This window comes from Stegostoma tigrinum, chromosome 10, assembly GCF_030684315.1.
Source record: "Stegostoma tigrinum isolate sSteTig4 chromosome 10, sSteTig4.hap1, whole genome shotgun sequence".
Classification (NCBI taxonomy): Eukaryota; Metazoa; Chordata; class Chondrichthyes; order Orectolobiformes; family Stegostomatidae; genus Stegostoma; species Stegostoma tigrinum.
Window position 1 is genome coordinate 76,930,411 of NC_081363.1, and position 24,856 is coordinate 76,955,266.

The 24,856-nt window shown below is 43.4% G+C and overlaps 1 protein-coding gene across 1 annotated transcript in view; it reads left to right on the forward strand.

The window, feature by feature from the left end:
• Nucleotides 1–18,821, forward strand: part of LOC125455679 (pleckstrin homology domain-containing family G member 3) — a 183,706-nt gene extending 164,885 nt beyond the window's left edge. The window contains exons 16-19 of the mRNA XM_048537980.2: nucleotides 2,182–2,517; nucleotides 6,991–7,107; nucleotides 12,642–14,451; nucleotides 16,949–18,821. Of these exons, the coding sequence (XP_048393937.2) occupies nucleotides 2,182–2,517; nucleotides 6,991–7,107; nucleotides 12,642–14,451; nucleotides 16,949–18,081 (3,396 nt within the window). The 3' untranslated portion in view covers nucleotides 18,082–18,821. The remainder of the gene's footprint in view (nucleotides 1–2,181; nucleotides 2,518–6,990; nucleotides 7,108–12,641; nucleotides 14,452–16,948) is intronic.
• Nucleotides 18,822–24,856: the final 6,035 nt, after the last annotated feature.

Below are 24,856 nucleotides of genomic sequence, written 5' to 3' on the forward strand. Positions count from 1 at the left end.
CCCTATTTTTGTTCCCCAATGAAAAATGTGTAATGTGCGATGAATAAAACAGAGTGCTGTGTACTAAAAGATATACCGTGCTGCATTGCTGACTACTCGAAGAATACCTGCCTGTGGCCAGAACAAAGATTGACCGTAATGTGTATCTGCTACATTTCCATGTCAACAACGCTCCAATCGGCACTCTCTTCCTCTCATGCTTTATAAATTGGTGCCCCATTGCAAGATGAAAAACTTGACTTCTTGACTCTTTTTTAACCAGGCTGATGCTCAGTGTTTTGGCTGATGAATTGTGCCATTCAATTGACAAATTACCAAGAAGCTCCCTCTAAGGAATCTAATTAACAGGCTGTAGGCTGACACCACTACACCCCCATCTCCCCTCCCTCAACACAGAGACACACACACAGGAACATTCAGCTGCTCTGTGGATGTTGATCTCTACTTCCCTCACCAGGGCTTAATTGTTTATGCCATCCTTGGGGATGTGATTTCCTGTATTTCTTACTTTTCCTGAGATGTGAATGAGGAGAGATTATAGCTGGATTCAACTAAACAACTTGTTTGGCTGCTTCAAAGGACATTTGGCAATCAACTGTGTTAGGATGAGACTGGGTAAGAGCAACATTGTGTTTCCCATTTCTGGTTACCCATGAAATGGTGGTTGATAGATATTTGTGAAATGCCTTGCATAATGCCAGAACACAGCAAAGTTCATCAGCACCACTGAAGTACTTTGGAAGTGTAGGCATGGTTGTGAGCTAGGGAATGTGGCAGACAATTTGGGCATAGCAAGACCGCACAAGTGTGATGTTGGCCAGGCATTTAGATCGTGGCACTTGAAGGCACAGTCTTCAGGCTCGAGGCAAGAACGTGGTCATTAAGCTGTGCCTGTCACACAGGATGAGAGAAGTTTAGTTGTCCAATTTTGATTCTCATTCTGGCACACTTCCTCAAATGGAATTGAAGGCATCAGAAAAGATCAGGAAGTGCAAGTAAAACTGCAGGAGGATACCAACAGACTGGACAGAACAGGAATTCAACTTTGAAAGGTGTGTGACAGTGCATCTAGGGAAGGCTAACAAGGCAAGGAATTAGACTGAGAATGATGGGACCCTGGAAAGCACTAGCTTAGTGGGACCTTGATGTGCATATCCACAGATCCCTGAAGGGAGCAGGGCAGGTGGATAAGGTTGTTAAGGTATATGGAATACTTACTTTTATTACTCAAGGAGGGAGAGTACAAGAGTAGGGAAATTATGCTGAAACTTTTAAAATGCTGGAGTATTGAGTGCAGTTCTGGTCACCACATTATAGGAAGGATATAATCTGGTCTGAGTTTTAGGGAGAAATTTAGATGGGCTGGGGTTGTTTCACCTTGCTGTCAAGGTTGATATGGGAACCTGGGAGAGGTACGTAAGATTATGAAGGACATATGTATGATAAGGCACTTTTTGCATTAAAAGGGGAACCAACAACCAGGGGATAAGAGGTAAAAGATTAAATGAAGAACAAAAGCAAAGTTGTTGGAAAAGCTCAGCAGGTCTGGCAGCATCTGTGAAGGCGAAAACAGTTAACGTTTCGGGTCCAGTGACCCTTCCTCAGAACCAGTATGGTAGTCCGATCTTTGGTAATTCGGGTGGTCATCATGGCCATCCTTCTATACTGTAACTGGAAAGTTGAGGACAAATATTTTCACTCAGAAGGCAGGGGGAGTTGGGTCTCATTGCCTAAAATGATGGTTGAGTCACAAACTTTAGTAAAATTTAAGCAGTATTTAGATATTCATTTGCATTGCAGTAGCCTCCAAGGCTACTCTCCAAGAGCTGTGAAGTGGAATTATGTAGTCAGATCTTTGTAAATTGGGGTGGTCATCATGGCCTTCCTTCTATACTGTAAATGTCTAACGTTACATAGCTTTGAACCATTGAGATCAAGTCCATGTACCGATCTGTACCGAAAAGCTGTTTTTTGGCTTTCAACTAATTTTAGTGGTCGCAATTGTGCCCCATATGGTAGAAATTCTTACGATATGAACGGAGCTGAGCTGCACGAGAGGAATTACTGATAGTCTGTGATAGATGGTCACTGTTGGAAATGGTCAGCAAGTGCCTGTAAGTTATAGATTGCGTTGATGAATCTTTTGGCCCAATGACTGAACCATTTGACCCCTTCAAACAGCACGCAGGCAGTGATGGAGAGCTTCTGGGCAATAAGGATTCCTTGAATTCGTTGACGGGTGTCAGTACTCTTGGATCTAGTACGATTGAGCCTGAGGGCGAGAGGGATGGCATTGAGGACAACCTGGCTCATAGCAAAGATTCCTTGGAACTTCAGAATGCAAGTGATTCTGAGGAAACGGCGAGAGGTACAGAGTTTGTTCAAGAAGGTGTCGAGCCAGAAGAGGAATTAATGATAGAGGGCGACCAGGTAGCCGACTTTGCCAGTTCACTGCTGGCTGCCATCTCCTGTTGGCACTATAGAGCCAGGGCTTTGCTTTCTGCTAAGTTCTCCATGGTGAGCGCCTCTATTTCTGTCTCTCTTTTCTCTGTCCACCTACCGCATGGAATGAGCATTGGCCGCTTGCTCTGCTGGTTTGAACCAGCTTGAAGTGACTGCATGACTAACTTTTATTTTTAACACCTGCCTGTTGTATCTGATGCTGCTATCCCAGCATGCTCTGGGGCTCTGCTTGCTTTGATAAGGAATACATTGGATCATTGGGCAGAATTGCATGCTGCTGCCTAGGTACCGTGATCAAAATTCCACACTAACGTCAAGTCAAGACACCATTAACTGATGAACTGCTGATTCGGTTGACTTGGACATGTGCTGTTGCTTCTTTGGGGTTGCGGGTTTATTTTGAGAATGGAATTCAATCCAATCAGTCATGTTCACCAGAAAAGGCAAGTCCTGTCACATTCAACTCAATGTTTGGTAAGGGGCTGAGGAGTTATAAAAACAATTATTTTAGACGTTAACTCAGAACCAACCTGGACTCTTCCTAGTGCTGGTACGGGTGAAATCCCCATTTGGCCAACTTTTGGCTGTGAATTGACATTTAACGTGAGTCAGAGTCTTTAAGTCAGAGATGCCACAGGTATGGGTTGAGTGGAGAATCAAAATTATCATCCTGTGTAATAAATAACCCTGTTGAAGGGTTAAGGCACATTGTTGGCCCCGATTTGCTTTGAATATAAGATAACAAAGTGTGGAGCTGGATGCACACAGCAGGCCAAGCAGCATCTCAGGAGCACAAAAGCTGACGTTTCGGGCCTAGACCCTTCATCAGAGATAAGTCGTGTTGTAGCTGAGCTAGACAGTGCCTGATGGGACAGTCTTAACAGGAGCTCTATCTAGCATTTAACATCTGTTGTAGAAGGAAGTCTACCTTATATCAAGCCTGCCACTGCCACTGGCCTGGAAGCTTTTGTTAGAATAGTATTAGAGGGACCTTTTGAGATACATTAGACCTGGGTGTGCTTAATGTTTACACTGGAAACCATAAAATAAAGGAGAGTTAGTAGTCATTTAGCCCATTCATTGGGGTCATCGCTGATCTTGTAAACCTCCAACTCCACTTTCCTGTTTTGCCTAATTAAGAAAAACTGACTATCTCAGCCCTGAATGTACTTAATGACCCAGCCTCTATGGCCCTCTGCAGTAAAGAATTCCACAGATTCACTCCCGTCTGAGAAAAGAAAGTCCTCCCTCATCTCTGTTTTAAATAGGCGAACCAAAATATAACCTTCCATCCCACACAGTAGCATTCTTCAGATTCATAACTCCATCATCTCATCATACATTGTTATGCTGTTTAGAAAATGAGTATTTTTTTAGATAAGACCGAGAAAATTGCTTGATGTTAAAAGTTTCCGATTTCAACTTATAACCTACTGGAATGGTGCTCCAGTTATCTGATGGACTGATACAAATATTGGATAATGAATCTCAAAAGTTTTTTTTGTGCTTCTCTCTGTGAGGGATGTTAGTGATAAAGAATGGAACTTTTTTTGGACTCTGGAAGCTACATGTTGGTGTCAAGCACTGAAGGTCAGGTATATTCTAGTTGGATTAAAAGTAACAGGTCCCTCCTCATGTCTCAACAGTTTAAATGACACCTCCTCCAACCCCCACCCAAAAAAACATCCAAGGTATTATTTCCAACTCACTAGGCTAATGTATTACTATTTTAGCCTCTAACCTGCAGTATAACATTCCTAATTTACTGCCAAATTTGTGGGTAGGAAGACAGTAGTAGAGTTACACCAATACCTGCACGAAATAGATTGGTGACTGCAAGTTTGGTGCAGGATAGAGGTGGCATTTCCATCAGTCTGGACTAGAGATGAAACTATGTTCCAGAGGTTAAAAGCAGACTGTCCTGCTTGCTCCCTCTGCGAGAAAACCTATTTGGAAATACATGGAAGTCACATTACAGAAACAGCCCCTCATCCTAATCATGTTTACCTACCCTGTTCCCACATCCTTTCATCCATATTTGTCTAATCAAATCTTAAACATTGCCATGGTTTCGGACTCAGTGACAAACACTGACAGAGAATTCCAGTCATGGCTCTCTGCTGTAACAAAATTTCTCTTTCCCTTCCTCTTAACCTTGTAAACTGTTGGTTTTTTAAAAAATTCTTTACTAATGAAACTGGTCTATTTTTGTCCAACCTGTTCCAATCTTTCATACTTTTAATTCTTTGATCATATCTTTGGTACTTTGTTCATGCCAAAAGCCCTTCATGTCTGTCTTCCCTCTTATATTTTCCCATATGAGGCAGTGTTCTAGTTAATCTGCACTGTACCCTCTCTGATGATTCAGTATCTTTCGTACAATGTGGAGACTAATATTACACACCGTACTCTGAGATCGGAATATATACTTTCATGTTGGCTTTTTAATTCTATACTTTTTATGATATAAAGCACAAAACTTCATCAGCTTTTTAGGTAGATTTATGAACTTTACCAAAAGCATTAGTAAGCCAGATGGGTTTTACAACAACCCTGTAGTTGTATGATCATTATGAATGAGAGAGTAATATGTTCCACATTTATTTATTTATTTCATGCAGATTTCCCAGCCACTGTATTGGGATTAGAACTCAAGTCTCCACAGCACTAGTTCCAATCTCTGGATTTCTAATCTCTTAACATTGACACCATGAAGTACAGGAACTGGAGTAATACAGACTCTTCCTCTCAAATGACCAGCACTCTAATGATATCCCACTTGAATTTGCTTATTTTCTGACTTTGCAATATCTACATAAGTGCATTCCACTCTGCAGATGATCCAGAGATCAATTTTTTTCTTCCACCTCACTTCAACTTGGTGTTCTAATATTCTTACTGGCCTTTTCCTATTTTGTTAAATCATAAACATTGTCATAGCAGGTTTAGCTAATCAGTTTCATTAGTTTGCCTTGTTTCAAATTTTACTTACAAGGCTGCTGGCTAGTTTATTTTGCGTCCTTTCTTTCCCACCCTGCAGTATAAACTTCTGCTGTCGCCAGTTACAGAATCACAGATTTGTTGCAGTACGAAAGGAAGCCAGTCAGCCCATTAATTTGGAAATTCAATGTTCTCACCTCCCACCATTCTCCTGTCATCTCCCCGTAATCCTTCACATTCTTCCTTTTCAGTGACAGTCTAATTTCCTCTTGGATACTTCCATTGAACCCACCATCTCTGCACTGTCAGGCAGTGCATTTTCAGATTTAAACCACTCGCTATGAGAAGAACTTTTCCTCCTATCACCTTTTTTGCTTCTTTTACCAGTTGCTTTAAATCAATGCTCTCTTGTTCTTGATCGGTTCCTCTGTCAAGACCCCTCATGGTTTTGAATATCTCTATTAGATCTCTTTCAGTTTTCCCTCCTCCAAAACAAACAGTCCTAATTTCTATCTTATGAACTGAAATTCCAATTGCTGACATCAATCTCATAAATCTTTCCTGCACATTCTCTCGAATGCCTTCATTTCATTCCGAAAGGCAGCTCTCAAAATTGAATGCAGTGCTGAGTTCAGGTAGTGTCCTGTACAAGTTCAACATGACCTCATCTCTTCTACTCTATGCCCATATTAATAAACCTAGGATACTGTATTCTTTCTCAGCCATGCTCTCAACTTCTCCTTCTGCCTATGACTTATGCACATGTGCTCCTCTGTCCTACTGCAGCCGCTTAGATTGCACCCTTCATTTTGTCTGTCCATGTTCTCCCTGCCAAAATAAATCCTAAATTCTGTGTTTATCCTACGCCTTTACTCACTCTGCTCTCTCCCGCATAAACGGATGCGCAAATTTGATGGCCGGTAAAAGACACTATAAGGGTAAAAAATATCAGAGATACTGGGAACTGCAGATGCTGGACAATCCGAGATAACAAAGTGTAGAGCTGGATGAACGCAGCAGGCCAAGCAGCATCTTTTCTTCATCAGAAAAGGGTCCAGGCCCGAAACGTCAGCTTTTGTGCTCCTAAGATGCTGCGTGGCCTGCTGTGTTCATCCAGCTCTACACTTTCTCTAGGGTAAAAAATATGCTTGGTCCGTGGCTGCTTTTCAGACAATTGAAACCAGTTCAGTAGATCCTGTAATCCAAGTGTTATCGAAAATGACACTTGCCTTCTAAATGATGTCATCCCTACCCCAGTCAAGTTACTTGCAATCTTGCTGGAATCTCATTGAAACAGCATGTGCATGTTTCACAGTTCTAACCCAAAGCTGTTAATCTGTAACCTGCTTTTAATAGGACAACCTAATTGTTGGATTTAGCTCTGCAACATTAGTGAGGGGACATAACTAATATTTACAGAAAAGGACTCAGGCTAAGACTCACCAGTAATGCTGCTCACCCAATCTTTGGGATTCTGCAAAAGGCTAAAGGTGGGTGGAGGGGATGGAAGGGGCAAGGCATTTTTAACTGCCTTGTTTTATTATTCACTGCCTCCTGTTTGTCTCATGTGGCGTCTTTCTCCACTAGACTGAAGAGCCTGTCGAGCTACAGGAAGTCAAAGGATGCAAACGGCAAAACAGCCAGCCATCTGGAAATGCAGAGAAGCGCAGAGGCTGGGACAGCGATTCCAACGCCTCTAAAGAGGTATGTACGTTAAAGTCAAGCAAAAATCACTAAAAAGCAAGAACTTGTGATAGTTGTGCATCAGTGAGACATTCAAGTTATAGGTATTAACTGGGAACTAACTATTGCTGTTACACATATAGATGGATTGAAAGGAAGGTTGTTGATTTGATTTGATTTATTATTGTCACATGTACCTGGGTACAGTGAAAGGTTTTTGTTTTGCAAGCCGTACAGGCAGGTCAGACCATACAAAGGGCATTAGGGTAATAGAACAGAGCGAGAAATGCACGTTACAGCTGCAGAGAAGGCGCACAAACAGCGAGATCTGCATTAAATTGAAAATTTGAAAGGTCCATTCAGAAGTCAGCAACAGTGGAGAAGAAGCTGTTCTTGAAATTGTTGGTACATATGTTTGAGCTTTTGTATCTACTGCACACTGGAAGAGTTTGGAGGAGATTATAACTGGGATGGGATGGATGTTTGATGATGATGGCTGCCTTCCCAAGGTAGTGAGAAGCAAAGATGGAGTCAGTGGGTGGAAGGTTGGCTTGCGTGATGAAGTAGGCTGTATTCACAACTTGGAAGGGGTTACACTGTTTCCAAGGTGTCTCACTCTATATAAGTAGAAGCTTAGGCGTGTATAAAGAAAAGGATTCAGCCGTCTATCGCTCTCTACCTAGCTCTCTAGTTTCTAATTACAAGCATTGTAAATCCTTTTTCACAACCCCAGCATGCTGATCTCTGAGTGACAAGTGTTTCTCCCTAGAGCCACCAGCTGGGCAGGGCACTGCACAGCTTTTGCTGCCTTTGGGTGTACTGCATGAGGTGATGACCTCTGGTGAGGAGGGGACATAATTTTGACAAGGAGAACTGAGCACCTTGTCAAAACAAGCCTGTCTCCTATCCTTTTGGATTGCACCTTTTTAACGATTTCAGGATTTCGAAGCCGATGGAACATCTGTATTGTAACGTGGAAATGTGGCAGCCAATTTTGTGATCCACATTAACAGCATGTTGACGATCATCTATTTTAGCTGTGTTAGGGATGAATACCAGCAGGACACGCTTCCTTCAAATGGTACCAAGGGATGCTTTATGTGAACCTGCAAGGGCTGACGGTTTAACATTCTGCCCAAAAGACAATGCTGCATTCCTTCAGTACTGCACTGAAAGAATCAGTCTGGATTTCTGTTGCAGAGACATTTATGCCACACGCAGGAGCCATTTGGCCTGCGAGGTTGATGCCAGTCAATCCCAGTCTCCATCCCCTTCAATCTGCAAGTTTATTTCCTTCAAGTGTGGATCCCAGTTTGTTTAGAAAGGGCTGTTTTTGCTTCACCACCACCTTTGGTACAAGTTCCAGATCATCACCTCTCACTGGGAACAAAGTTCCTCCCCACTTTCTCTTGCTCAAAACCTTAAATCTGTGTCTTTTGGTGCTCATACAATTAGCTGTAATTTTTTGTGTCCATATTGTAAAAATGCTTCATAATTTTCTATTTTTCTATCAAATTGCTCTACATTTACTTTGGTCCCATGAGAACAACCCTAATCTTTCCAACCTAATCTTGTAATTAAAATCCCCTTCACTGGGACTATCTCCACTGTACCCCATCAAGAACCCACTAATCCTTTGTAAAGTGTGATGTGGTGACAAGAACTAGATGTAATACCCTAGATGGCCAAAATGTTTTGTGATTTTAGCAGAACATCTCTGTTCTGTCCTCAATGCCTTTGTTGGTGAAGCTCACCATCCCATTGACTTTTGCTAACCACTCTTCAAACAGTCACATGCACACTCACATTCCAGAGTCTGTCTTTTTAGCAACTCTTTGGAAACTGTGCCATTAAATTAATGTTGCTCCTAACCGTCCCTTTTGCCAAAATGCATCACCCCACATTTCTTGGCATTAAATTCTATCTGACTCATGCCTGCTTATTCTTCTGGCCTCTCTATGGCATGTTGCAGGCAGTTCATATTGTCTTCATTGTTTGCAAGTTTATCATCGGCACACTTTGAAATTCTACTTTGTCTTCGAAGTTCCAAATTGTTTATAGATAGCAAAACAAAAATCAGAAATCATTGCACTAATCCTTGTGGAACGCCTTTGCCTCCCGTCTGCCAGCCTGAAAAATAACAATTTTCTGTGCTCTCTGATGAAGGGCCTAGGCCCGAAACGTCAGCTTTTGTGCTCCTGAGATGCTGCTTGGCCTGCTGTGTTCATCCAGCTTCACATTTTGTTATCTTGGATTCTCCAGCATCTGCAGTTCCCATTATCACTGATACAATTTTCTGTGCCTTGCTGCTTTTTTGTCCTTTAACCAACTGTTTTAGCCAGTTGGATCCTGACTGTCCTGTTCCACAAGTCTTGACTTTAGTTATGTGGTATTTGTCAAAAGCTTTCCTAAAATCTATATAGACAACATCCACTGCATTCCCATCACCCAGCTCCTCTGTTACTTCAGCAAGAAAATAATAAATTTAGTAAAACAGTCTGCTTTTTACAAATCATCCTTAATTAACTCAAACATCTCTAAGCGTATGCTGATTTTTCTCTTGATTATTGTTTCTAAAACTTTACTCATTATCGCCATTAGATTAACCAGCCTGTAGTTTCTCAGACTGTTTTTACCAGGTGACTTATCTACCCTAAACACAACCAACCCATCCAGTACTAACTCTCTCACAATCTTTAATGCATTTACAATCTCCACTTTTTTACTGATATTTTGTTCGATTCCCCTTCCTTATTAAATAGAAATACTAAGAATTATCACCACCTTTGTCCAGATAAGACCCATTCCATTTTATTCAATCATCCTGTTTCCCTGCTCGTTCCCTATAGTCTTGGAATTATTCCGCCTCAATTTTGTTTACCAATCCCCCCTTTGAAACTGTTTCTGCCATTTTTAGGCAGGCTAACCTAGATCATGAAAAGTTGCTATGGTGGAAAAATTCTCATTTCACCTTTCGGTGCTTTTGTGAATTATCCTAAATCTGTTTCCTTTGGTTACGAATCAGTATTGCCTCTAAATTTCCCCCCTTTTACTAATAGCCCACTACTGAGTAAGGTACAAAACTCCTTTGTAGATTCTTCCTCGGCCCGTGAGCAGCTTACGCTAAAATTCACCAAGCTGTGAGAGGCTTGATTATTTCAGTATGTAGTACGTTCCAGGTTTCTGTGTAGTTACCCACACTTAGAGGAAAAAAAAATGGTCTTTTCCCAGTGGTCACATTTCACTGCCACCTTTGACTGGTTCCAATAAATCTCTGCTGAACAGTTGATATTACACTTCTATTGGTCCTATTCGCATTCTCTTTACACGTTCCAATCTATCACTTCTCACATTTCTATTCTGTCTCTCCGTTTGACTTCCAAGCACTCATATCCTATTCTATTCCTCTGCTTACTACTTCCATTCTAGCTGTCCTCACGTTTGTCCCATCAGTTTTTCTTCCCACACCCGACATCTGGACTGTACACCGTCTCCTTTCCTGATCACTTACAGGAGATTAGGTGAAATCCAAAAGCAGCATAGAGGAGGCCAGTAGCTTTAGAGTCAGGGCCTGGGTCAGAAACAGCCTTAAGCGCTCATTCATTTCAGTAAACAGTGAAATGAAACTCCTCCACTGTGATCACTCACCCACCATTCGTTAATCTGGACAACTGTCAAAAAGTGTGTGATTTTCAGGCTGGTGAGTATTGGCCGTGTCCCACGCAAGTGGCCAATAACCCTGACTGCATTGTAACCCAGTCTGCCAGTAGCCATTAGGTGCTTGTTGAGGCTGATTCCATCTTCAACTTTACACCAGATGATATGTGCGTCTGTTTATTTGTCTATGACAGCCTGTGCCCACTGAATTTTGTGACCTTTAGTCATGGTGTGTTCTTCCACAAGTCCCAAGATCAATATGAATGATGACCTAGTGTGTACAAAGGGAGTGAGTGGGAGTGGGAGGATTAGTGCTAGTTTTATAGCCTCAGGATTTGAGTTTGCTCGCTGAGCTGGAAGGTTAGTTTTCAGACGTTTCGTCGCCATTCTAGGTAACATCATCAGTGAGCCTCCGACGAAGCACCGGTGTTATGTCCCGCTTTCTATTTATCTGTTTAGGTTTCCTTGGGTTGGTGATGTCATTTCCTGCACTGGAGATGTCATTTCCGGTTCTTTTTCTCAGAGGATGGTAGATTGATTTGGAGCCAATGTGCTTGTTGATGGAGTTCCGGTTGGAATGCCATGCTTCTAGGAATTCTCGTGCGTGTCTCTGTTTGGCTTGTCCTAGGATGGATGTGTTGTCCCAATCAAAGTGGTGTCCTTCCTCATCTGTCTGTAAGGATACGAGTGATAGTGGGTCATGTTGTTTTGTGGCTAGTTGATGTTCATGTATCCTGGTGGCTAGCTTTCTGCCAGTTTGTCCAATGTAGTGTTTGTCACAGTTCTTGCAAGGTATTTTGTAGATGACGTTCGTTTTGCTTGTTGTCTGTATAGGGTCTTTTAAGTTCATTAGCTGCTGTTTTAGTGTGTTGGTGGGTTTGTGGGCTACCCTGATGCCAAGGGGTCCGAGTAGTCTGGCAGTTATTTCGGAAATGTCTTTGATGTAGGGGAGAGTGGTTATGGTTTCTGAGCCCGTTTTGTCTGTTTGTTTGGGTTTGTTGCTGAGAAATCGGCGGACTGAGTTCATTGGGTACCCATTCTTTTTGAATACGCTGTATAGGTGACTTTCTTCTGCTCTGCGTAGTTCCTCTGTGCTGCAGTGTGTGGTGGCTCGTTGGAATAATGTTCTAATGCAGCTTCGTTTGTGGGTGTTGGGATGGTTGCTCCTGTAGTTCAGTATTTGGTCCGTATGTGTTGTTTTCCTGTAGACGCTGGTTTGAAGTTCCCCATTGGCTGTTCGCTCTCCTGTGACATCTAGGAATGGCAGTTTGTTGTTGTTTTCCTCCTCTTTTGTGAATGTTATGCCGGTAAGGGTATTATTGAAGGTCTTGAAGGAACATCAAAGACATTTCCGGACACCACTTTGATTGGGACAACACATCCATCCTAGGACAAGCCAAACAGAGACATGCACGAGAATTCCTAGAAGCATGGCATTCCAACCGGAATTCCATCAACAAACACACTGATTTGGAGCCAATCTACCATCCCCTGAGAAAAAGAACAGGAAATTACATCACCAACACAGGAAATGACATCAACCAACCCAAGGAAACCTAACTAGATAAATAGAAAGCGGGACATAACACCAGCGCTTCGTCGGAGGCTCACTGATGATGTTACCTAGAATGGTGACGAAACGTCTGAAAAACTAACCTTCCAGCTCAGCAAGCAAACTCACATCCAGAACCTTAACCTGAGCTACAAATCTTCTCAAAACTCGCTTTATAGCCTCATCTCCAAGCCATAAAACCCTGAGTACTGTGCAATGAAGAAGGGTTTGGTGAACCTATTTGTATCTGCTGGCATCACTGTCTCTTTAGAGGGACAGTTCTCCTGTTATTAGTATGTAGTATTGATGACCTATTCACCTTCCCCATACTCTCTTAATTTCTCAGGTTGCTTCCGTTTTGGAACCAATATCGCTTCAACAGATGGTGACTGAAGCGTGCCATTCTGCCCTCGAGGAAATCCAGTCTGACTCTGAGACGGCGTGCAGCACAGATGAACCCAAGGGGGCAGATGGACCCACTGAGGACGCTGAGGCAGAAGGCAGCGACTCAGGGAGGGGTGTCATGGAGCCTACCATGGAATACTCGTTCAGCGAGCCGGGCGAGGAACCGAAACACCTCAGCAGTGAAGACTCAACGGACGAGGACGAGCAAGATCGCGAGTCGCGCAGCATTCTCCCTCCATCGGTGCTGGGCCAGGCCAGTCTCATCGCTGGCCACTTCATCAACAGCCGGTCACGCTGCAACAGCCTGGCAGCGGACGACGGCCGGTCCTGCGGCTGCCCGACGCCGAAGACAACAAGCAGGCAGAGCAGCCTCGAGCGCGGGGACAAATTGCCATGGAACGGCGGCACCTTCGGGACAAGCGACGACTCCCAAGCGAGCATTCACCAAGCCAGCGTCAGCCAGGAAAAGCATCTTGATGAGCCTAGACTCAGCAGCCCGGACGACATGCCCCTGGAAGCAGATCGGAATGTTCCGAGGAGAAGGGACTCCACCTTGTCCCGCCAGGATCGCCTGCTCATTGAGAAGATTAAGAGCTATTACGACAACGCAGAGCACAAGGACGCCAACTTCAGCATTCGAAGGCGAGAAAGCCTGTCCTACATCCCCGCAGGCTTGGTTAGGAGCTCCGTCTCGAAGTTGAACAGCCAAAACAGGGAAGCGGATTTGCGAGAGGCCACGCTGAGGAGGCGGTTGGCCACTTCCAGCGTGGCCGCTGGTGGGCCACTGCCTTGTGCTTTGTCTGACCACTTGGATCCCAATATCCAACCATGCTCCCACTCCCCTTCTCCAGAATCGGCAGTCCTGCCGCCAACACGTGACTGTCCCGCAGAAGACAGCCCACCTTTGGACTTCTCCAGGGGGGCCGACCCCGTTTCCCAGGGTCCCATTACCGATGCTGAATTCCAACCATCTGCCAACATGGTCAAAGTCTGGCAAGAGATGGAGAGAGTGGCAGACGCTGCAGCAGAGCCTCCCAAAAGGACAGAGCAGGGAGTCGAGTCAACGCGAAGGCCCGAGGTCTTTGAGCCTATCCCTGAGATGCTGAAGAAAATAGAAGCCACAAACACCGAACGATGCCAAATAAAACAGCTCAGCAACGGCAGGATTATTTTTGGCCTCGATTTCAATGAACCATTGGTTATTGTGGAAGACGGTGACCTAAGTGCCATAAAGGAAGAGTCACCGCTTTCTTCTCCAGTGAGGCTCACTCGTGAGAGTGGACTGCAAAGAAGACCAAGTGAGAAATCGCAACGCGGTGATCGGGAGCACTTTGATGAAGTACTGCCTATCCAAAGGTCTGACCCGTTGGCTCAAGCACAGCTGTGCGTCCAACCAGCCAAGTGCTCAGGGCCAGAAAACAAAACCTCACCACCACAACCACCCGACACTCGCTCCAATCTCACCCTTAAGAAGCAGGATCGACTGGCGCGAGGCACCAGAGCACCTGTAGCCCAGACAGGATCAAGGGCCCAGAGTGAAGAGTTACTAAGAGAGGTGACAGAGAAGATGAAGACCAAGGTCTACCAACTGGCCAGGATATATAGTCAGCGAATAAAGAACAACAAGCCAGTGGTGCAAAAGAGAAGCCAATGCATAGAGGAGGAGCCGATGAGCAGCGAAGAAGAAGGGGGTAGTGAACTGGCCACGGTGCCTCATCTCCAGAACGACAAAAAGGATGTGGTGGTTGGCGGTGAGTGCATTTTTTTAAATTATTATTTTCATATCTACTGTCTGTGGACACCTTGTGCCTGATCGTTTTACTAACACTAACAGTTGCAATAGGACCTCTGTAGTAAACAATAGTAACAACATTAGCAATGAGGTTTGCAAACAACAATTTTCACCATGCCTTTAATGTTATAAAACATCCCAAAAACACTGATCCACACAACGACCGAATCGACCGAGGGACCAAAACCTTGGTTAAAGAGGGATATTTTCTGGTTGAATGTTTAGGGATGGTATTCCAGAGGTTAGGCCCAGGCAGTTGAAGACAGCTGCCAATTTTTGAGTGATGTAGATTGGAGGAAGCCTAGAGTATCTCAGAGGGATGGATGACGAGAATTGTTTAGAGGTGGGGTGATTTTTTTTTATTATTCATTCATGGGATGTGGGCTTGGTTGGCTAGGCCTACATTTATTGTCCATCCCTAATTGCCTGCAGGGCAGTTAAGAGTCAACTACATTGCTGCAGGTCTGGAGTCTCGTGTAGGCCAGGTAAGGACATCAGTGAATCAGATTTTACCCCTGACAATTGACAATGGATTAATTCTTAATTTCAGATTTTCTTTTGTTTTTGAATTCAGATTTCACCATCTGCTATGGTGGGATTCGAACCCACATCCCCTGAACAGTACCTGGATCTCTGGGGTTAATAGTCTAGTGATAATCCCACTAAGCCAACACCTCCCTGAGATTTGAGAACATGAAGGGATTTGAACACCGGGATGAGACTTTTAAAATTAAGGCACTGCTGAGCCAGATGTTGGGCCAGCAAGCACCAGGTGAACAAGATTTGGGCAGTAAGATTTTGGCCGAATCAATTTACATCCATCCTTGGAATGACCATTGAGATCTCTGCACTCCATCAGTTCTAGCAGCCATGCCTTCACCTACCCTCTGGACCTCCATCCCTAAGCTACTCCATCTCTGATAAGGCACTCCTTAAAACCCATTACTTTGCCGAAGCCTCTGTTCACCACCTTGTATGGCTCGGTGTCAACACTTTATTTGATGAAGAGCCTTGAGACACTCCATTACTTTACAGGTGATCAATATGGGCACACCAAAGGGTTGCCAATGGGTTCCGCTCTGCAGTCCAGTCATAGGGAGTTTTGTACACAAGTCAGAACACAATGCAGGACAACATAAAACAGCTGTTTGTAACTGGGGGGGTACGTTTGTATGTCAAACCTGCAACACACATTCCCCACGCACACACTGCTCCCCGCCATGGCATCATGTTCTCATAACTATGAGTGTTTGTAGGTTGAAGTTTGTAAGTTCTGCATACCCTGCGATGGCAAATTATTATTATTGGTCCTTCAGTAGATATTTGGTCCACTATACCTGATTAGAGTAACTCATGATCAAGAAGCGGGAAACGTGGTGCCATTCCATGAAATGATTGGAAGGAGAGCCCTGAGCTTGATAAGCTGGGTGCAAAGGTCTGGCATTGACTTTGGGAACTGATGTATTGAGAGTATTGTTGCATTATTTAAATAGAGGTACATGCTCTATGTCCTAAATGTACCTTCACAAAGGTCACAATGTTGGTGTCAGTCACATTAGGTGTTGCAGCCTAAACCAATTGTGTGAACGTGCAGTTTAATTCCACACAGTTTCAAGGACATGTTAAATCTCGCCAATCTGCAAAAGGTCAGTCATTTGTGGTAAAATAATTGTGTCTGCGTTTTCAAACATACAAAAATGTCAGAAGGTGTAGGAGCCAGCTGGCTAATCGATCCTACCTCGACAAACTTTGCTGAATATGTCAGCGGCGGCGTAGTGGTACAGTGGTTAGCACTGTTGCCTCACAGTCCCCGAGTCCCGAGTTCGATTCCCCCCTCCGGTGACTGTGTGGAGTTTGCACATTCTCCTTGTGTCTGCGTGTCACCTCTGGGTTTCCACTCACAGTCCAAAGATATGCAGCTGATGTGGATTGGGCGCGCTATAGTGTCCAGAGATGTGCAGGTTAGCTGGATTAGCCATGGGAAATATAGGATTACAGGGATAGGGTAGGGGAGTGGGTCTGGGTGTGATGCTTTTCGAAAGGTAAGTGTGACTCAACAAGCCGAATGGCCTGTTTCCACACTGTAGGGATTCTCTGTCCTCCTTTCCCTGATCTCCCGCAGACATTTTCACGTGTCCGTGTTTCTCTCATTAAACCACTCTACAAGTAGAAGGAGCTCCCACTTATGTAATCTATGAAAACCCTTTTGTAAGTTTGAAATAGCTCTACTACATTTCCCCTCAACTCCCACTGGTCCAATCTCAGCATTTTGAGCATTTCCACCTAACTGAAATCCCAAATCGTAGAAACCATTCCAGCAATTCCCCACTGCGCATTCTCCTAAGGTCATTCAAAACAGGGAGGTTTAGGATTTTGACAATGTCAGCGGTTTATGAGCTATTCTCCCTTTTGATAACTTGTTTCTCTCTCTACGCCCCTCCCCCACCCTACCCCAGCAGATAAATCAAAGATGGCACTGTCTATGCCATTCTACGAACATGTCATTATTCAGGAACAAATGCCACTGGCACCATTGACAGAAGTGCCCAACAACCCATCTCTGAGCAAGGAGTTGCAATCAATCCTTCCACCTTCCAGCAGGATCCCATCTCCTCGACGTTCTGTCATCAGCCCGAATTTAACGTCTCCGGCCAGGTCCCATTCCAGGAGTCCCCTGAGCCCAACTGAGATGGAAACCTTTCTGTGGCCCGACGTTCGGGAGCTCTGCTCTAAGTATGCCGCTGTGGACGCTCAGTTTGCGAGAAACTCTGCGCAGAGGCCAGGGCGGATGACTGAAAGTGGCTGCCCCAAGCTGACCCGAGTTGCCAAGAGTATGTCCATGCCCAACGGAATGATGGAAGGCAGACTGCCCCACGCCAGTTCTTTGCAACGAGAGGATAATTCCAAAGCGGGCTACTGCCCGTCCAGTGCAAAATCTCAGCCGTTGAAGGCAGCTTCCAGTACGGGGGCCAGGAAACTGCTACATTCCGACTCGTCCATCCAGTACCTTGTACAGGCAACCCCTGAAAGTCCCCTCAGGGATCACACAAACTGCTCGAGGACTGCCTTATCGGACTGCAGGTGCATTGAGCAAAGTTCCAGTTCAAACTGCAAGCACTGTCACTTTACGAAAGGCACGGAAGGTACTCATTACATTTCCTCAGAGTTCACTGTGCAAGATCGGCAGGTCGTCATCATGGAGAAATTGCCACGCGATGGGGATGATCTGAGCAGTCATAGGAACGAGCAGGCCACCAAAGAGAGGAGCAGTGGCAGGGAGGGCTACGTCCAGATCAGGTCTCCAACGTCGCACGAGAACATCTCCATCCAGGCAGTCGTGGAAAGGTGCAGGGCCTATCAGGAGTCAGAGGAGTATAAGCAAAGGCAAGAGAGCGAAGCCAAGAGCTGGAGACCAGGAAATGCCAAGATGCGAGCTCCTGTGGGAGCTGAGAAAAAGGTCTTCTCGACCAAACAACAGGCAGAACCCAGAAAGGGGATGAGCCAGCTCCATAGGAGGACAGACTTGGGCCAACAAGGCCTGGTGAAGAACCTGAGAGACAAATTTCAGAGCTTGAGTTCAGCCAGGTAAACACACGCTGGCTTCATTCTCAGATGCTTCTTGGATATCAAACCACTGTACTTGGTCAAATGGATGTAAAAAAAAAATTATTCAAGGTGTGGTGTTTTGTTCTTGTACAAGAGGCCCAGAACGTTAACCCTGACCTTCACTGAAATGTCTAGAAACTGAAACTAGTAACTGGTGTCTCAATGCTTAGCCAGTTTATTTATCAAACCTCAATAAATTTATAATTGAACTGATCTTCACTTTGTGCGCCCTGCTGTTAATTTAAGATAAGCTCTCTCTTTAAATTGCTACGCTCCCTCTCCTGGCAATTTTAGCCCACACACAATGACCATCTATTCAAATTTACAACACCTCTGTGAATATGTGACTCACCATCCACATGCTCATTAACTTCTGTCCTTCCAGAAAGGGGATTTCCATCTTCCCATTTTTCCTTGTTTGTATGAATTCCGTTCCCTCCATGACCTTACCACTCCCTACTTTAATCTCTCCTGCCCTACATGTCTCTGAAATCTGTGTTCCAATGCTTCTTGCCTCTTGCACAACTCCAGATTTAATCACTTCACAACTGGAGACTGTGTCTTCAATTCTGAAATTCCTGTCCTGAGCCTTTTTGCCTCCTCCTTTAGGGCACCCATTAAAACCCTACCTCTCTGACCAAGCTTTTGATCTCCTGTCCTAATACTCCTCTCTGTTCAGTGTCAAATTATGTTTGGTAACCTTACTGAGAAAAATTGTGAATTGTGGGATGTTTTACGACATTAAAAGTACTACATGAATGCAAGTTATTGATTTGTAGTTTTCAGTGCCTTGGGAACTCATTGATTAGGTTGCATGAGGAACGCCTGGGGTTGATGTACTGTGCAAAATGTTCAACTTCGATGTCTGTATTGGCTTAATTAATCATCAGTGAGGCAGCAAATGTGGATGTTTTAATGGGTTTCTGTATGGTCCAAGTTTTGGAGGGTACAAACTAGCCTAGGATTTCTGCCCAGGTCAGATAGCAAAGGCAGGTTATAGAACCCTTTGTTGTGCTAGCCTTGATGTCAAATAGCCAGACCTCACTATATTGCTGCATCTCAGTTCAGTCCATCTCTTTCCCACGTTTCTGATATAGCCTTGAAATCAGAGAGAAACTGGGGTGGGTTAATAATTAAGAGATATTGATCCAAGCAACTTAAAGTTGGCAGGGGAAACAGAAGACAGAACGTGCATTTTAATTGATTTGTTGACACCTAAAGGGGCCTTCCAGTTACCAGTTGTTATTATAATTTTAGTCAGCCATGTTATGAGAAATGAAGCAGGATCCCACATCCGGCAGGGTGATAATGATCAGATAATCATGAAGCTGATTGATAGGCATTCATCAGGACATCAGGGAGCGCCCACCCGCTTTCCTTTGAATAAAGCTGTTAGATCTTCCAGGATCACAGAGGGAAGACTGAAGGACAACATTTCAACTGAAGGACCACACCTCTGGCAAGGTGCCACTGTCACAGTATGGCATTGGGAGAGACTGTATACGTTTTGTATTCCAGCCTCTGGAGTGGGATTTGATTCACTGACTAGGAGGAAGGGTGCATCTGATCCACAGCCAAAACCTACAGGAGGGTTTTTTGGTCAGGTTATACATCTGATACAATTGTAAGTTGGGGGTAGGGGCATCAGGCTGATAGTCACCTATTGAGACTGTGAGGTGTGAGCAATGAAGGTTGCCTGGCAACATGTGTAGACTGTGAGATACTACTGGTTTCAGATTCACAGCCAAAAACTGTGTGTTGCTCTATATTTGGCATTTATTGTCCTGGAGAACATGTACGAAAGATTCAGACGTTTGGTTGTCACTTGACTTTACCATAAAGTGACCTCTTACGAAAATGGTTGTGTTGATGTTTTGGGTGCTCATGGTTACACTGTCATAACCATTTTGCTTTTGGCAAAAACTATAATAGCTCCACAATGGTCAGAATATCTATTGACTTTTTTTGTATTTACATATCAATTTGTATTAATGTATGATTATTTGAATGTGTTGCTTGTAAATCAGCAAAAGTGATTGCAAATTAATTGATCGTGATGGTTGAATCTGAAACGGGTGCAGGTAAGTCAATTGACATTTGAAGTCTCTTTGCCTCAAGAGGCCATTTAGGTGCCAAATAATCCTCAAGGTGACCAAAGATTTGGGAAGGGCAGAAATCGGACTGAACTGTCAACGCCTGAGTACCTGTAACGAGATGTTGGAAAAGTGTGAGCATATGGATGTGAAAGGACGGCCATAGCTGTGGTGGCCCTCCTCTGACTACCCGGAGCCCAGAAATTGATGCTCACAGGAGAGGGAAAAGAGAAATGATCTGTCTCAAAACAAACCACCTCCATCAGTGTGGCGGGGGAGAGTATTCATTGTAGCTGTGATATGCTTTTGTATTTGTATCAAAAGTGCTATTAACACCAATAGGATATGGTGGTAGGTTTGAATCTCTTGGACCTGCCCAAAATTGAGAGCTGAGCAATCCAAGACAATGTTTTTAAAACTTGGGTTGTAGACATTGCTTAGGCTGGACCAGCATTGTTGCCTATGCCTTAGTTGCCACTGAACTGATTGGCTCTTATGAGTCAACTGTTTTGCTAGTGGGTCTGGAGTCACATGTTGGCCAAACCAGACAAGGATGTCAAACATCTTCCCCACCCCCGCCCCCAGGACATTAATGACCCAGATGGGTTTTTAAGCCAATCTGCAATGTTTACATTGACTAGTTATTTCCAGGTATCACTGAATTCATCTGCTGTGGGTGAGATTTGAACCCACAATATTGTACTGGATTATCACCTGGTGACATTACCACTGTGTCACTGCCTCTCCTAAATTCAATCACTTAGTTCCTGGTATGAGACACCTACAGTATGTTTCACAGAGTGGACATATGATTGGATTTTAAAGCCTCCAAGATTGCTGTCAAGCCTCGGGAATTAAGTATCAATCTCCAGAATAAAGCTGAGAGTAAACCTGATAGTAAAGGAAAAACCATATAGGAATTTAAAAATCTGTTGTTTAAAAATAATCTTCAAAAACTTCTGTTTAATGGTTCTAAAAGAAAATCGGACATGAGTAGGGAAAGATCATTCAACTAGGTAATAATGACAAGTGTTCGCTTTCCATTTGGATAGTAAATTTGGTTGCGAGAGTTGGTGGAGACCAGGAGTAGGCCATTTAGCCTCTTGACCCTGCATTGAAACTCAATACAGAGTGGCCGATCATCATCCTCAATGCTATTTCCCTGCTCTATGTCCAAATCCTTAGATATAATTAATCTCCTGAATCTAATAATTTAGCTTCCCTTGGCCAGTGGGATGGAGAATTCCAAAGATTGACCACTTTTGAAATGAAGAAATTCCTCATTTCAGTCTAAAAAGACCTACCCCCTTATTCTGAGACTGTGTCCCTGGTTCTAGGTTCACTAGCCAGGGTAACATTTATTCAGTCACACCCTGTTGAATAATTTTGTAAGTCTCAATGAGATCATCTCTCATTCTCTGAAACTTGAGAGAATACAGGCCCATTTTCCTCAGTCTCATCTCATAAAACAGTCCTGCCATTCGAGAGATTAGTTTGGTGAACCTCCATTTCTTTCACTTTGGCAAGTATATCCTTCCTTGAGTAAGGAGACCAAAACTATACGCAGTACTCAGTTGAAGTTTCACCCAAGCTGTGTGAAATTCCCCTTGAGGTGAACACAAACACTGTTTCCCTTCCTAACCACAACCTGCCTGTGAGCTGTTAATGACTTATGCCGAATGACACCTGCACTTCTCACCATTTAATAAATAATGTCTTCTGTTTCTTTTCTACCAAAGTTGATAAATTAGGCCATTCAGTGCATCAAATCTATTTCATGTGATGAAATTTCCAGAAATACGGTATTCAGAATCCTTTGAGGGTGTCGGACAACTGTGAAACAGTAGCAAGTTAGTACTTCAACCATGTTTTGGAGATGGATATGGTTTCAAAACAGCAGTAGGACAGCAAAGGGGAATTTATTGCTTTATTGCTCACGTCTAGCATTTCACACCCTTTACTAGATGGACAATGCGATTTTATTTATTTTGTATGTGTTTTGAGGTAAGTGATGAACTGTGGTGCGCAGGTCAAAGAATAATTTGCAGAAACGAGGCATGGTTGCCAACTTCTATTGTTTTTGAACAGAACCTAGGCTCATATACCATACAGGCTTGCTGCGACCGTGAGACGAGTAGATGAATTAATGACAGCATCAGGATTTTGACGGTGACATTGCACAGGCTGATCAGGTTACAACAAAATATCAGTCACTAGGATTAAGTGGAAGTGTAGACCAAATCTGGAGAATGAAAATCTCCACGTGATACTGGAAGAGTACATTGATTTATGCTCAAGCCTCAATGATTGCAACACTCTGTTTACAACCTCACACCTAACACCCTGCACAAGCTAGAACTCATCCAAAACACCACTACCCACGTCCTGATTCACTCCAAGCTACGTTCAATTTCACTGATGGGCTTGCTTGGCTGTATCCTCCCAATGCAGCAACACCTCAATTTTCAAATTCCTCTGTTGCCTCGCCCCTATTACTGTAACAGTCTGCCCTACAGTCAACATGTGTACATTCCTCCAATTCTGGTCTTGTTGGTTTCTTTTTTTCTTGCTATGACCAGTTAATACCTTCAGCTGGCTAGTTCCTCATCCCTCAAATTCCCTCCCTCAACCTCCAGCTCTGCACTCCCTCCAAGACACAGCTTAAAAGCCATGTTCATCAGCTGTTTTACGATGTTGGCTAGTGTCAAATCTTGTTTGCTAATCTTTCTCATTGAGGGTATTTTACTAAATTTAAAGGTGGGCTGTAAACCCAAAATTATTGTTTACTCGCCACTCCCCTCTTCAATACATCTGCAAGGGTAACGTTACCTATTCCATGAGATATTTGGTAGAATCATCTTCATGCAACCAGTGATGAACGATTAAAAAAGAACAAAACATTGGATCGTTTTACAAATAATTAACTGCTGGGATGTGGGACCTTTTATTCATCAGGAAAAAACACTAGTAATTCAGATGTTTGTAAGTAAACAACTTTGTTTTTGTTGCTCTACTTTGTTGAATACATGGCATTGTCCACAATTACAACTCAACAATTGCAGTGCTTTGTCAGGGATGTTCGCTGATGCCTAGTTAACCATGAGCATGATAAATGTGGATCACCACAGCATGCTTCATGATAACAGGCTAATCCAAAGCTCTTTACGGCCTACAAGATCTTTTAAAGATTTGTAAATAATGTAAAGCAGGCACTGAGGCAGCTAATTTGCACACACCAAAGTTCACCAATCACACTTGGCCAGATCTTTCATATTTTTATTGACATTGACATTAATGGAGGGATAAATATTGGCAGGACACAGGCAAAAATTCTCTTGGTGCCGGTTGCAGAGAGGTAGTTTAATATACAAAAAGGCAATCTACAATGTAGCAACTCTTCAGATTTGCATTAGCGTAAGAGCCTATATTGTATGCACCAGTTTCAGGGCTGGGGCTCAAACACAACTCTTTGATTTGAAGGGGAAATATTTCCACCAAACTGCTGCTAATGGATTTTAGTCACCATGCCTCCAACTGCTCTGGAATTCCAACTCTAAACATCAGTGCCTCTTCGATTCATCCTTAATACCCACTTCTTCAATCAAGTTTTTGGCTTCTCCTCTGACACAGAACTGTACAAGTGAATATCAAAGTCTTTTTCATCATTCCTACAAAGATGCTATTTAAATGTAAGTAGTTAATGTTACATAATTAAGGATACTACTTCTGTTTTTCAAAGGAATGATCAATTGTAATTCCTTTGCTCACTAGTCACAGAATGTGCTATAAAACAACTATGGGTGGACTGCAGAGTACTTAGGTACGATGGAACTTGTGAAAGAGCAAATGTGAGAAGCACAAGTGGATGGCAGCAAAGAGCTGTACAGCAACAGTTAGTGCATTTACCTATATAGACAAAGCGCAATAACTGGAATGCTTTTGAGAAGTGTTGCCATTCCAGACGACCTGATTTTTATAAACAATCCATTACGTTCTTCAGCACACTGGCTTTAAAGCCAGCCTAATCACCAGCATTTGTCAGTCCACCAAATACACGTTTATATCCTTTGTATGCAAGTTAACCTACTCTTAAATTTACCTCTGTCTGCTTTTGTATCCCAGATTTAATCAATTTATAGCGTCCTGAGAACACTTACTTGAGCGTGCAGGTCTCACAAAACTAAAATACTGAAAGTACTTTTGTTACAGCCTGGGGAAGAACTGGAGAAATAGTTCCCCTCTGTCTCCACCTTGTGGTTGATTGTAATAAAAGGTTTGAAAGGAACATTGTCAATTTAGTACAAGGCTTTCCCAAGTCCTTTTTTTAAAAAGGAAAGCAAACATTGTTACCATATGCTTTAAAAAAAAAACTCCAGCTCTCTGATACACACCAAAACTAAGTTACAAGGACAACGGGAAGATCCAATCACTGGAGTCCAAACATGGTTCTGTAGGTTTGTGCAGTGGACGGTTGCAGGTTGTGTTCAGTAAACATGTTAACGTAATGTATTGGCAGACAATTTCTACGTTTACTTGAGGTCAGTAGCTTTTTGGTTCATGGTTACAGATTAAAAGTCTCTTTTTAGCACAAAGAATAATTTACTATCACACAGGATCCCCAGTTACAAACTGGGATCCACATGCTGGTTTCTTGGTCGTTTTCAA